Genomic DNA, 13,628 nt, shown 5'->3' with positions numbered 1-13,628 from the left:
GGAAAAAATGTTGACTGCGTCCCGTCTCGCGTCGTGTGACACCGGCCGGTACTGCGGACTTGCGGTGGTGGTAGTGTCTGTCTGGTACCGTGGTGGCCTCACCTCGCCCGCGCGCAATCCACCAGACGTACCGTACCGTTTAACTCTTTTCCAACAAATTCACTTTGACTCGTGACGTCATAAGTTGTTTTTATTTTTCTACATAAATTACCAAATTTTGACACCCTGGGCCTAGTCCCTATTATAATAATTTTGGGTATGACTACAGTTTAGGTGTCCCTAATGGTTATGTACCTAACCTTACCATAACGCTATTCTTTAATAACACTAGCGCCACCCAGTGGATAGGTGACCCAAACTGCAGTAAGACCGCTAAGGGCCTGTGTGTGCAGTGTTCCCACGCAGCGGCCACCCCTTTAATTTTAACATCCACCTCTGTGCTGAAAATCAGCCACCCCCTTGGCCCTATGAAATATACGCTACCCCTTCCAGAGTCAACATTCTGTCTCGGTGCTGTTGATTGCTTTGAAAATATTGGTTTTATGTGAAAAAAAGGAGATTACACCAAAAAAAGCTTAGGCCTAAGTTTTGGTATTTTTAGGGGTCGGCCGCGATGTCTAAGCTTAACAATGAATGCAGCCCTTTCAAAATTCATATGGAGAACCCTTGTATGTTTTTCTTTTCTAGTCTGATTCGGGGTGTTCAACATGGCGATCAGCTCGGCGAAAGTGGACATCGTCTGGTCTCCGAATCACGAGGATAAATTCGTCACGTTCGGCACCGACTTGAGTTTGTACAAGGTCGAACGAACGAAAACCAGTTCGGCGAAAGGTCAAGGTGAGTAGTTGTTTCATGTCTGAACCGGGTTCATTGTTCATTATATTCATTTGACGACCCAACCCCCCCACCCCCGGGCACCGTGACATTAGTTTAACATCTACGGACAGTTGTGCATTCGTGAAAACTTATCCCTTTCAGTGCGGTGTATAAATCGGTGATTGATTATTGCTAGTACACCGCGCTGCGGTGTATTGATGTAATTAGTAATTAGTTTTTATCTTCATTGAAAGATGGCACACCTGTCGAACATGGTAATGAAATATTAGTAATTAATGATACACCGCACCGCGGTGTAGATGCAAGCGGTACATGCCCGACACACTGGGGTGAAATTTTCCGAAAAAAAATTTTCTGCAATAGTTAATCCTCTATGGGTAGATCCAAAGGCTCGTTAAAAAAACTGAATACGATGCGCTTTACAAACGATATTTTCCCGAAGGGGTTGCTCTAGCACCCCGGATCCACTCCTGCCCACCTCCCTCTCTCGGATGTTCCCAGTGAATGATTTTAACCGTCTCTTCTCTCTGTTATATGCAGGAATGCGTATCGCCGATGGTGTTCACGCCAGTCTACTATCCAGCAACACCAATCATCAATACATGAAAGTAAGCGTTCGAATTCTCATCACTAGGGGGCAGCACATACTGTATGGCTTCTCAAACATGTCCCGTGTATTGTAAATTGTTGTGTATACTCGTCGTTGCTTATTTGTATCACTAGGGGGCAGCACGGTAGGCGGGGGTCTCCTCGATGATAAGTAATCGCCGTTTATCGTATTTTTTTGTAGTGTATATCGTGGTGTCCGCGGAGAAATCCCGATCATCTTATCGCGGTCGGACAGGCTAACGGAAGAGTCGTGTTAACCAGGTTTGTTTGCTATCTGTCATCCCCCCCCCCTCGGGCGGCCGCACTGACCCGGTGAACCTTCGAAAACTCGGGAATCGGAAAAATTTAGGGAAAAAACCGGTGAAAAACCCAAAATTTTGCAAAACTTTCCGGAAAGCTCAGGGAATTCTAATATGCTATAGACCCCACAAGTTTCTATCAATACGCGATTCACGAAAAGTGAATTGATTGTTACATTTTAAAACACAAGATTTAACATATTCAATCGGGGAATTTTCGTGTTTTAACAATGGCAAAATTAGGGAATTTGTAAACGGGCGTAAAGCGACCGTTCTGATTATGGTAGCTCCAACTGTATTTAAAAACAGTTGTTTCCGTCGTAAAATAGGAAAGAAAACTATAATGTCCGGTATGATATACGCTAGGAATGACCTTAATGCAGCGGCCGACCACGATTCAGGAAATTAGGGAAAACTTTGCGAACCGATTTTTCTCCCGGAAAACGCGAGGAATTTGATAAAACCGTGAAAAACGATTGTGCGTCGTTCGAACTTCAAGCTAGATGCGATTTAATCGTCTTTGAACGTTTGAATTTTAGTTTCGGAAAAGGAACCGGAAATTCCGACCCGGACGATTTGATCGGAAAAGAATTCGGTAAGTACAGAGAGAGAGACCTCTTTGCGTTCGAACAGCTTCTTGTCTTTTACATAGATGGGATCAAGTTCACTAACCCTATGAGTTGATTTGACCCTAGGTACCAAATTCCCTCTTTCGCAAAAATTCGAAAAGTGCTTTAAAAGTGTTAACTTTTAAAAGATTCATTAAGGCCCCTAAAAAGTGCTTGATCACTTACACAAAAATTGTTATGCAAAAGTGCTTACAAAGTACTCTTTAACTTTTGACTTTCAGTATCCGAAATGAGTTTCTTGGACAATTACGCATTTGTGCCAATATTAATGCCTAAATATTTTGGGCTTCGATGATTTATGTTGTGGATTAGGACCAGGGCTGCCGTCTAAAGTGTTGCCTTACAAACATACATAAGGATTACTTACATTTATGATAAGAAAAGTGTATACTTTAGCATTGGCCTTACCACTGTGAGCCCGGTTTTTAGAAATTTTGTTTTTGATTTCAGTGCCCAGGCACCAGCGCCCGTGCCACGCCCTATCCTGGAATCCTATCGACACTAACTTGGTAAGTTCGAAATGTATGCTCCGATTGCGTGATTTCGTGTAAAAAGGGATCATTTATTTATTACGTACGCATTAGGGGAGAGGGGAGGGGTCAGTGCAATTGCGTACTGTAATGCTTATTGTATAGGCCTATAAAAAAATGGCCGATTTTGCGTACAGAGGGGGACGGGGGATTGAAAAAGTCAAATTTTATGCTTACGTAATAAATGAATGGTCCCAAAGCAGATTTTCATACCAAAATTTCGGACGTCATTTTTTCTCGGTTTTTTCAGTTGGCGGAAGTTTTAGAGAAACATAAAGCCGATAATTCGATTATAATCTGGGACGTGAACTCGTCGCCGGCGTCGCGTCACATGATGACGCCCGACAGACGACATTTGGACGACTCGTCGATTACGCGGTCTTTCATCGAACTAGGTATCGATTTAACCCTCCCTCTGCGTTTGAAACCTTGTCAATGCTGATTACTTGAAACTCGAAAGCGCTGGAGACAATGTGAAAATTTTTTAAAATGTCCACCCGCGGGGATATATGCGTGCGGCCAGTCGTGGCCTAAACTAAAGACTAGTCTAAGACAATCTTAGTTCTATAGCCAATTTAACTGTTAGATTGTCTGTTATACAACTTTAGACCAGTCTTGAGATTTAAGACCATTCGAAGTCATGACTGGTACTGGGTCCTGCTGATTGATACCTGAATTAGTTCCGTATTTTGTCAACAGATGTCACCAGCTTACGTGGTGATTAATTCTCGAAACTTCTTCTCCCGCAGGTCCGGCCGAGTCTACTTACTCCCTCTGTTGGTTTCAACACGAACCGAAAACGCTGGTCGCCGGAATGAACAAATATCTGAAAATATTCGATTTACGAGGTAATGGAAATATTTACGAACTAATATGCGTTATGTCATATATTCGAGGTTCGTTTTTAGAACCATGAATATGCAGCTGTTTGGTGAATAGATTAATGATTTAACCCTTTTAGTGCTGTCACATATATACATACCTTAGCCTAATGTGTCGGAGAAAATTTGAAATTAAAAAAGAATATTTTTGCACTGTAATGCGATGTATGACGGGCATAGCACTAGGTTCTGTACTGTGTCTACCCTGTAGTATGGTAAATAAAAGGCGTACCGCTATATTGCCTCTACCCAACAGTGCGGTGTATCATTATTTAATTTACGTCTCGATGTTCGCCAGTTGCTGTAATCTTTAAGGAGAGATAAAAACTAGATACAAATGACACCGAAACACTGCGATGCGGCGTATTAGCAAATTCCATCACTGATTTATATACCGCACAGCGGTGTAGATGCACTAAAGGGTTAGAGGGATTTCAAGTAATTAATCATAACCCATATACATTATCGCACCGCGGGGTAGGCACAATTTAGGATTGGTAGATAATACACCGCATTTCGGGGTACACACGCAGACAGGGGATTGAAGATAATGAGAATAATTTGATGATGTTTTCATTCAGATATAAGCCGGCCGCAGAATATGACCGTGAATAAAGCTGTTTATTGCGTCAGCGTCGACCCTCATTGCGAACACCGTTTAGCCTCGTGTCACGAGGGTCAAATTCTAGTCTGGGACGTCCGATCGTTCGATAAACCCGTATCCTTTATAACGTAGCGCCGTCTAGTGGCAGAAATTGAGACGTCTACGACGCCGCCTGCCGATGTGGAAATACAGTTGCATTCATCGCCGCTTAGAATAAGATTGACATATACAGCGATAAAGACAAGAAGATGCAACGCCATCTAGTGAGAGAAATAATAGTAATTCAGTGCCGCGTAGTGAGAGGCAATGAGATGTATACAGCGCCACCTAGTGTAGAAAATGAGATGTGTTAAGAGCCACCTTTTGAGAGACAATGAGGTATGTTTAGGGCAACCTAGTATGAGACAATGAGATGTGTTAAGCGCCACCTATTGAGACAATGAGGTTTGTTTAGGCTACCTAGCGAGAGACAATGAGATGTTTTTAGGGCCACCTATTGAGAGACAGTGATTTATGTTTAGGGCGACCTAGTATGAGACAATGAGATGGGTTTAGTGCCTATTGAGAGATAATGAGATATGTACAGCGCCACCTGATGAGAGCAATAAGAGAATAATCGCGAGTAACTGTTGTTTATTTGAATGGTTCTTTAAAGTCAAATGCCGGCAAATATTTGATTGATAATTCGTAGGTGACGTTTTACATACATTTCCTTACAGCAGACGTATTTCAGGTTTTAACGTTTCAAGAGCCGCGGAACGTGGTTAAACTGTCGTGGTGTACGGCGAGGTTCGGTCTGCTCGCGTGTCTAACTAAGGATAGCTCCGTCGTCAAGTTGTTCGACGTTCAACATTCAGGATTAGGTACGTAAAATGAATAGAGGAGAGAGGGGAGGGAGGCCAGAGAGGAGAGTGAGTGGGAGACTCGCGCTACCATGCGCGACGTATATTTACGTCGCAAATAGATTAACATACTACAATTGCTAGTGTGGTGAGTCACTATGCCGCTGGTGTATAGACGTACTAAATAATCGTCTGCTTCAATTTAGTTACACTATTTACTCATAGATGGCGAATCAGTGCCTCAAATACTGAACTTAATTGAAAATAAATATGAATATGGGAAAATGTTCTGGTGAGGGGCGTTACATTACCTATGGTAGCGAAGAGGTTAAGGGAGTGAAGAGGGAGTGGGATAGAGAAGGGAGAGAACAAGAGCGAGAGAAGGGAATGTAAGAGATTTCAATGGAGGGATGAGGAGAGTGGAGGGAAGAAGAGGTTTCGGGATTAGTAGTCATTTTCATAAGATGTAATTCGTTGATTTTATTGTTTTTTTGCAGGATCGGATGAATTGGAGCCTGCGGTGATTGAAAGAATGGTCCATCGTAAGTTGAATATCTGGGGCCTTGGGGTAGATAGTGAGGTTACCCTGTTCCATTCTGGGCAGGTGTAGATGTAAATGATAATGAAGATGATGATATGATATGATATGATATGATCAGTAAGATTGGATATACAGGAAAATTATGTTAATAATTGGAATTACCCTGGAATGTATGACTGGTCTACATGACTAGTTTTCCGGTGAAGCCATTGTCAAAATTCTTCCTTATTGGCCATGGTTTTATTTGAAAGATCTTCCGAAAGTCCTTCCTTTTGAGTCCAAAATTGCCGAAAAAGTCCTTCTTAGTACTTCTTTTTACCCTGGCCTTACCATAAGCATTATGTTGCTTCTCCAAGACCCTGCCCTTTTATTACAACATGAATATCACCATGGACGTATAGACTAGAGCTTAACACTAGTCTATGCGCCCATGACGACACTTACATATAATAATAATAATAATAATAATGATAATATATTTATTTCCACTAAAAATTACAATGTATCATTATACATTATAAAAATGAAGTTAAATGAAATATTTTAATATTAAGCAGGGGAGACTTGAAGAAGCCAGTTAAGACTTATGTCAAACGTACAAGTCCCCCAACATGCAAAGAACCACACTCACACTCCCTCACACACTCACATACGCACGCACGCATAATAAAGTGATAGATGACAGAAACCATAATGTTGAAAAATGATAAATGTTACAGACACTGAGTTATTGATTGATTGATTGATTAACATAACATACCTTGTATTCTTTTAAATAACTTTGTATGTATATAATCGTGTTGTAATTCGAGGGAAAATAAAGTTATATTATTATTACCACTGGAAACCCTGATAGACCACCGAATAAGCACTATTTCTATTGTCACAGAGCCGACGGCGTCACCTGTATGATGAGCCGACGTTGACCGCGTAACACCGAACGTCAGGCTCAGGCTCTACAAGTCGCCAACACTCCTCGGGTGACAGGTCACGTATATCCTCCAAGCGGTCCTGGGTTCTTCGCTCCTGCTACCTACCACAGTGTCCGCACCAATGGGCCGGGACAAGCTGCGGGAAGCTATATCAAAACGACGAGGGGTGGATTATGGGTGTCCTCAATTGACGAGTAACAGCACCCAAATTAAACAATGAATACCGAATAAAGTATATGATGATATCGCTTTATTTTACGAAAAGCTACCTTTCCATTCCGGTTTCTTTCCAAAACGGAAGTGTGTCCACAAAATTACAAAAACAGAGGGCGCCACAATACAGTATTAACATACAGCGGAGCCACCCTATCACACTATGAAACAGAAGGGATGATCAGTGTGGGTTAATCTGAGGGTTCGTCATTTCAGCGTACGGACAGCAGGTAGTGTCGTCGTTCGCGTGGCACCCGACGCACGAGAATCGCATGTTAACGGTGACACCTGGTGGAGTAATACGCGACGTATCGGTGTTCGAACGAATCAGCGTGGTGAGTTTGAACGTTTGAAAAATCCCGATAAGATTTTTATACGAACCTAGGAAACTAACCTAGATTCAATATAAAGATAGGCCTAAGTTAAGATAATCTTATTACTCTCCTACCATTTCTATGGTATGTGGAGGGTAAAGATAATTTTGTTCATAGATATTTACGAATGGGTAAAAGTAAAGACATACACATGTATTTAACCCTTTAGTGCATCTACACCGCAGTGTGGTGTACAAATCAGTGATGGATTTTGCTAGTACACCGCACTGTGGTGTATTGATTTAATTAGTAATTACTAATTATCTCTCTTGAAAGATGGCAGCATCTGTCAAACATAGTGAAATATTAGTAACTAACGATACACTGCACCGTGGTGTAGACGCACTATAGTGCTATTCCTGTTATTCAACACACTAGGGTGGGATTTTTCAGAATTTTCAAATTATCTTCAGCACTATAGGGTATTAATTAGCCAGCACTGAAAGGGTTAAAACATAGGTTTTATTTCCAATACATACAAATATATCTACTATTTACAATACTACAGGCGGATCTAGACTTTAAAAACCATCTTTAATGATGGAATTGGAAATTGTGGGTTTTTGACGTAGAAAAGTTTCTGAATGTGTCTAAATTTGGAATTGTTTTCGCAAAGTTCAGCGATTCCAGTACAACCAAAAAATAGAATGTAATTCATCCCTAAAAATTCTTTTATTTCTGGCTAAACGCTGGTTGATTTGAGAATCTATGTACAGGTCAATTGGGGGAACCAATTCTTAGCATAAACTGACAAAAACTAGTCGCAAAATTTTCACCGAGTTTGATATTACAACGACTACTTAGTCGCACAATCTGGTGGTGTGTCAGTACAACCTTGGAGTAATCAGACTAGTACAAGGTACAACATGACACAAACCTATTTACCTGGGGCCAGTTGCTCGAATGTTGGTTGAAAAGATATTGCAAAATTTTTTTAAAAAACGTTTTCTTTCTCTCTCTCGCGCCGCAGACGTGGTCCCCGTCGCGTACGTTACTGTGGTCGTGCGGCAAGCGTCTGATCCAGTGCGAACGCGTGAAAAAATCCGGCATCGAAGAAGACATTTCGGTCGTTATGAAAAAACGCGCGAACGCCGGCTACGGGTTAAAGGTATGTATCTAGAGACAAAAAACCGCAGTGTCCACGGGACATATTTGTAAGAAAAAACGATTTTAGGTTTATTCTGAGTTGCGATTGGTTATATTAACTGATAGAAATTCTTAAAAATGGCTGACTGGTGGCCATTTCTAGTTAACTGGTTTCGTGTTTTGATATTTCAGATGAATCACATTTGGGAAAACGCCTACATAACCGATAATAACCCTCAGATACAGAGTCTGTGGCATTGGTTGGATTTAGTCGGAAGTCTATTCGATGAAGGGAAACTTCTGAAGGGTAAGATATCTACGCTTTGACCTCTTACACCCTATCCAACTCCGGTCAAAAGATCCGACTCGAGCGGAGTCTACTGCAGCATCCAACTCAGATATCACTCAAGTCTTTAGGTCTGACTTGAATGGAATCTATCGTGTCATCTAACTCGGATATCGCTCTTGAGTAAGGAAATCTGAATTGAGAGGAGTCTTCTGTATCGTCCAATTCAGATATCACTCTCAAGTCAAAAGATCAGACTTGAACAGAGTCTTCTGTATCGTCCAATTCAGATATCACTCTCAAGTCAAAAGATCTGACTTGAACGGAGTCAACTGTTCTAACTCTAAATCTAACTCAGATATCCCTATCTCACTTGCACAAATTTCAAGACCTCAGCAGCGTCAGCTGTATAAGCCTAATACCTTTAGCTCATATTTGTGTCCATGTTCACGAAAGGTTTTAACTTAATTTCTCCATTAGTTCAGTTACATCTTGAAATAGATTTAGGAATTAATCCATTTCATGGAAAACTGGAGCACCCCTGTAACATAATAACCGTAAGTAATTCCGTCCGGGATTATAGGCACTGACGTGGAAAGGATTAACTATGCGTTTCAGGAGCAGGCGGCGTGAAACGAGTCATCGGAGTGAACAGTTTCCTACGCGGCGACGATAGCTACGTGTCTTGTAAAACGGACGAGGTCGCCGACCGTCAGCTCGAGGGCTACAGTTCGACGGTGAACACGTACCGCAGCGACGCCCGCGCGAAGTCCATGCAGCTGTGCGGCTGGGAGTTCGATAAAGAGTACAGTCTACGGTGTTTTATCGAAAGGTACGCGTGACTGCCCGCATTCAAAGAAATAAATAAAGACCTAATGAAAAGTCCGATGCCTTAACCCTTTCAGAGCTGACTAATTAATACCCTATAGTGCTGGAGATAATTTGAAAATTCTGAAAAATTCCACCCTAGTGTGTTGAATAATGGGAATAGCACTATAGTGCGTCTACACTGCAGTGCGGTGTATTGTTAGTTACTAATATTTCACTGTGTTTGACAGGTGCTGCCATCTTTCAAGAGAGATAATAAGTAATTACTAATTAAATCTGTACACGGCAGTGCGGTGTACTAGCAAAATCCATCACTGATTCGTACACCGCACTGCGGTGTAGACGCACTGAAAGGGTTAATGCGACTCTTCGACTTTGCTTTACGCGACGTTCTGACACCGCTGTAAGAAAAAAAGAAGGGAAAAGTCAGGAGAATTTGTCGAGATTTGCTAGATCGCGCGTAAAATTCTAAGCGGATTGATTCGGGGAAAATAACATACACGTCAGGTAATGGGGAAAAGCATGTCAAATAAAAATGGTCGCCCTTGATAGCTTTAACGTCTAAAAAACTAGTATAATGTTCATATTATGGGGACTATAAAGTGGGACCTCGTTACAGCAAACTTCATGGGACTAGAAATATGTTCGTTATAAACGATAGTTCGTTATATCCGGTATGAAATTAGTGAAATTGTTTCACTTGGGACGAAATTCTATATTTGTTATATCCGATGAATCGTTGTATTTGAGTTCGTTATAACGAGGTTCCACTGTATTATTCTTGTGTTATAAAATGTTGGTTTTTCGTAAAGAAAAATTCGACTCCCCTTCGAAAAATCCTCGGGATGCCCGTCACTCATGCGACGTAGTAACAGCACGGTCAGCCGCGAATCGAGGTTGTATTCCGCGTATCGCAGAAAACAGTTATTATTTTGATTGGTTTATTTTGCAGATTGGAAGCGGATAAACAGTACGAGCGGGCAGCGGCTATAGCGCTGTTCAATCTCAAACTGCGCATGGCCATCGACGTTTTAAAGAAAGGATCGACTCACAATAAGAAAGGTACAACATTTCAGCCCACTCGGGGCTCCGGTCCCTGCCGGCTATTAAGTTCGCTTTCGTATACAGGGTCATTGGTTTTTTGCATACGTATTGTCACCAGGGGGCGTTGGATAGCTGAATATCTTAGTGTGTTCGTATTATCAAGGTGGAACCTAGCCATATTTTGTTACCACAATTAATTGCAGAATCATAGCTCATGACACGTTCTATGATTGCGGTGGGTTTCATGGTCTTCGGTTTCAGTATATGTTCACCAGGGGGCGTTGAACGTTGAAATTGTCAGACTGTCGAGCATTTTAAACCACTTTCCAAGCGGTCGTGGTGTCCCCGCACCCCTAGTAATGATGATATCATTTGTCGATACGACCGCGGCTTTTGAGCATCCACCAGGTGTCGCTAGCAGCTTCGCCGTGGGCTTCGATTTCTTCTTTGTTTCGATAAAAAATCGAAAAAGCGAATCATTGAAATCTTTTTCAAGGCTCGTGTGAAAACGTTTGGATTTGTTAGCGAAAAATATCCAATTCAAAGTAGAAAATCGAACGAATATGAAACGTACCGTTAATGTCGCCATCTGGTGACGTAGCTCGTACTACCCATTCATTAACCCTTTCAGTGCTGACTAATTAATACCCTATAGTGCTGGAGATAAATTGAAAATTTTTAAAATTCCACCCTAGTGTGTTGAATAACGCAAATACCACTATAGTGCGTCTACACCGCGGTGCAGTGCATCGTTAGTTACTAATATTTCACTATGTTTGACAGGTGCTGCCATCTTTCAATAGAGATAAAAACTAATTACTAATAACCTCAATACACCGCAGTGCGGTGAACTAGAAAAATCCATCACCGATTTATACACCGCACTGCGGTGTAGACGCACTGAAAAGGTTAAAGATTCTGAATTCTCTTTCCGACAGACGGCAGTATCAATTTGAGCATCGTCGCGATGGCGTTGTCGGGATACACGGACGATAAAGACGCGCTGTGGAGGGAGATGTGCGGCACGATGACGACGCAGTTGATGAGTCCGTACATACGCGCGATGTTCGCGTTTCTCACCAACGAATCCGACAATTACAAAGACGTGCTGGTTTGTATAGCATTTTCTCTATATCCTCACCAATAAGACACTTATAAAAGACACTATAGTATGTATGTGACTGTGCGTTGTGACAAACAGTGAGATCCCGCAAAAATTATGACAAATAATAGAAAGAAAGTCGGAAAATGTTTCTTTGAGCTAGTATCTGGTCTGTGCCAAGCTTTTTGGAGGGGTGGTTCTATATCAAGAAAAGGAGGGCACTATTTCACCGTGAAAAAGGCACTTTTCCATTGAAAAAAAGGATATCTTTATATGCAGTGCCCGGGTACCCGCATTAATCATTTTAGACGGGATTACTTTTCATATAAAAGAAAAACATCAAAATTGTATCCAAATTTCGAAAAATCTTGACAAAAATTTTTGGGACACTGAATTTTTGAAGGGCACTTTGAAAATTTTCGGGAGGGTTTCGTTCACTTCCTCGGAAAGTGCTAATCTTCATGATAGTCTCACAACTACGAACCCTGATAGGGTTTGTAGCTGGTCTAAAAACGGCTAAGAATTACGACTCTGAACACCAACGTGCTATATCGATGTATTTGTAGAAGGAGACCGGAATGGCGATTCAGGATCGCGTCGCGTTCGCGTGTATATTCCTACCGGACGCGCTGTTGAACGACTACGTCGATAAACTGACGAATAAAATGATCGACGAAGGAAATTTAGAGGGCGTTTTATTGACGGGTTTAACGAGCGAAGGTTTACAGTTATTACAGCGTTACGTCGATTTGACCGGCGACGTGCAGACGGCGTCGCTCGCCGCGATACAAGCATTCCCCAGCGATATATCGCGCGACCCGCGAGTTCTTATGTGGATCGAAAGGTACGTTACTCTCTGACCCTGTCCTACCCTGTCAGTCCCTGCCGGACCCTGTCTCACCATCAACCAGTCACTGTCCAACCCTGTCAATCCCTGCCCGACCATGTCTGACCATCAGTCAGTCCCCGTGCATTCCAGTGCAGCTAACTGTATCAGTCCCTGGTCGACCGTCACCCTGTGTATGTCGTCACTACATAAGTTTATCTCACCAACTTCTCCCGCGATTATCTACAGATTTTTTCTCATTTATTTTCAGTTATAGAGATTTGTTAGACCAGTGGAGATTGTGGCATCAAAGGTTCGTATCAATATATAAATGGACTCGGTATCATATTTATCTCTTATGATTGATTATTAGAGACCAAATTTGGATTTTCGCCCGGACTGACTGTGCAACTGATACGTAATGTGTGGATTACATAGGATAAGACTAAACCGCGTGTATGAAATACATATATTTGGAAGACTTTTAGGATCCAAGGAGAATTAGCATTCAAAGATACGTTTTGAACATTCAGATACATGAACATTGTATATTATTATTGTGTCGTTGTAGAGCTGAGTTCGATGTTCACAGACAGCAGTTCGACACGCTGAATCGACCGCTGCAACAAGTATTCGTCAGTTGTAATTTCTGCGGCAAATCGATATCGTACAGTTCGATGAACGCGGCTCGTACGCGGCATTACCACGTGTTCAGCGGTGGATCGCCGAACAAATCGAAAGTACGTATATAAACCTGTACGATTACAGGGGTTAGATGGATGTCAAAGATGGACACTCGCTTAACTCGTTATGAGTGCTGATTGTCGATACCCAAAAGCTGGAGATAATTTGAGAATATGATAAGATTTTAATGGGTGCACTGCTTCAGTGCTTCTACACCGCAGTGCGGCATATTGTCGGGTACCAATATTTTGTCGTGTTCGACGAGTGCTGCCATCTTTCACTAGAGATAAGGACTAGTTAATCATTACACCGACAAATGCGATGTAGTGTACTAGCGAAGTACATACATCACCGATTCATACACCGCACTACGGTGTAGACGCATTGTAAGGGTTAAAAAGATGTTCGATAATTTAAGAAATGTATGAAACATTCAAGGAAAGTTTCAAAATTTTTTTTGTTCGCCTAAACCCACTGAGCG

The 13,628-nt window shown here is 41.9% G+C and overlaps 1 protein-coding gene across 1 annotated transcript in view; it reads left to right on the top strand.

The window, feature by feature from the left end:
• The window catches only part of LOC141911993 (uncharacterized), a 30,198-nt gene that overhangs the window by 174 nt on the left and 16,396 nt on the right, over positions 1–13,628 (top strand). Inside the window, exons 2-17 of the mRNA XM_074803138.1 lie at positions 688–837; positions 1,378–1,445; positions 1,628–1,707; positions 2,285–2,340; positions 2,825–2,883; positions 3,155–3,299; positions 3,654–3,752; positions 4,367–4,503; positions 5,123–5,252; positions 5,729–5,773; positions 7,134–7,252; positions 8,262–8,399; positions 8,570–8,684; positions 9,282–9,495; positions 10,444–10,553; positions 11,474–11,646. Of these exons, the coding sequence (XP_074659239.1) occupies positions 708–837; positions 1,378–1,445; positions 1,628–1,707; positions 2,285–2,340; positions 2,825–2,883; positions 3,155–3,299; positions 3,654–3,752; positions 4,367–4,503; positions 5,123–5,252; positions 5,729–5,773; positions 7,134–7,252; positions 8,262–8,399; positions 8,570–8,684; positions 9,282–9,495; positions 10,444–10,553; positions 11,474–11,646 (1,818 nt within the window). The 5' untranslated portion in view covers positions 688–707. The remainder of the gene's footprint in view (positions 1–687; positions 838–1,377; positions 1,446–1,627; positions 1,708–2,284; positions 2,341–2,824; positions 2,884–3,154; positions 3,300–3,653; positions 3,753–4,366; positions 4,504–5,122; positions 5,253–5,728; positions 5,774–7,133; positions 7,253–8,261; positions 8,400–8,569; positions 8,685–9,281; positions 9,496–10,443; positions 10,554–11,473; positions 11,647–13,628) is intronic.

Source organism: Tubulanus polymorphus, chromosome 10 (assembly GCF_964204645.1).
Source record: "Tubulanus polymorphus chromosome 10, tnTubPoly1.2, whole genome shotgun sequence".
Lineage (NCBI taxonomy): Eukaryota > Metazoa > Nemertea > Palaeonemertea > Tubulaniformes > Tubulanidae > Tubulanus > Tubulanus polymorphus.
The sequence above is the reverse complement of the archived record's forward strand: the minus strand, read 5'-3'. Positions and strand labels throughout refer to the sequence as shown.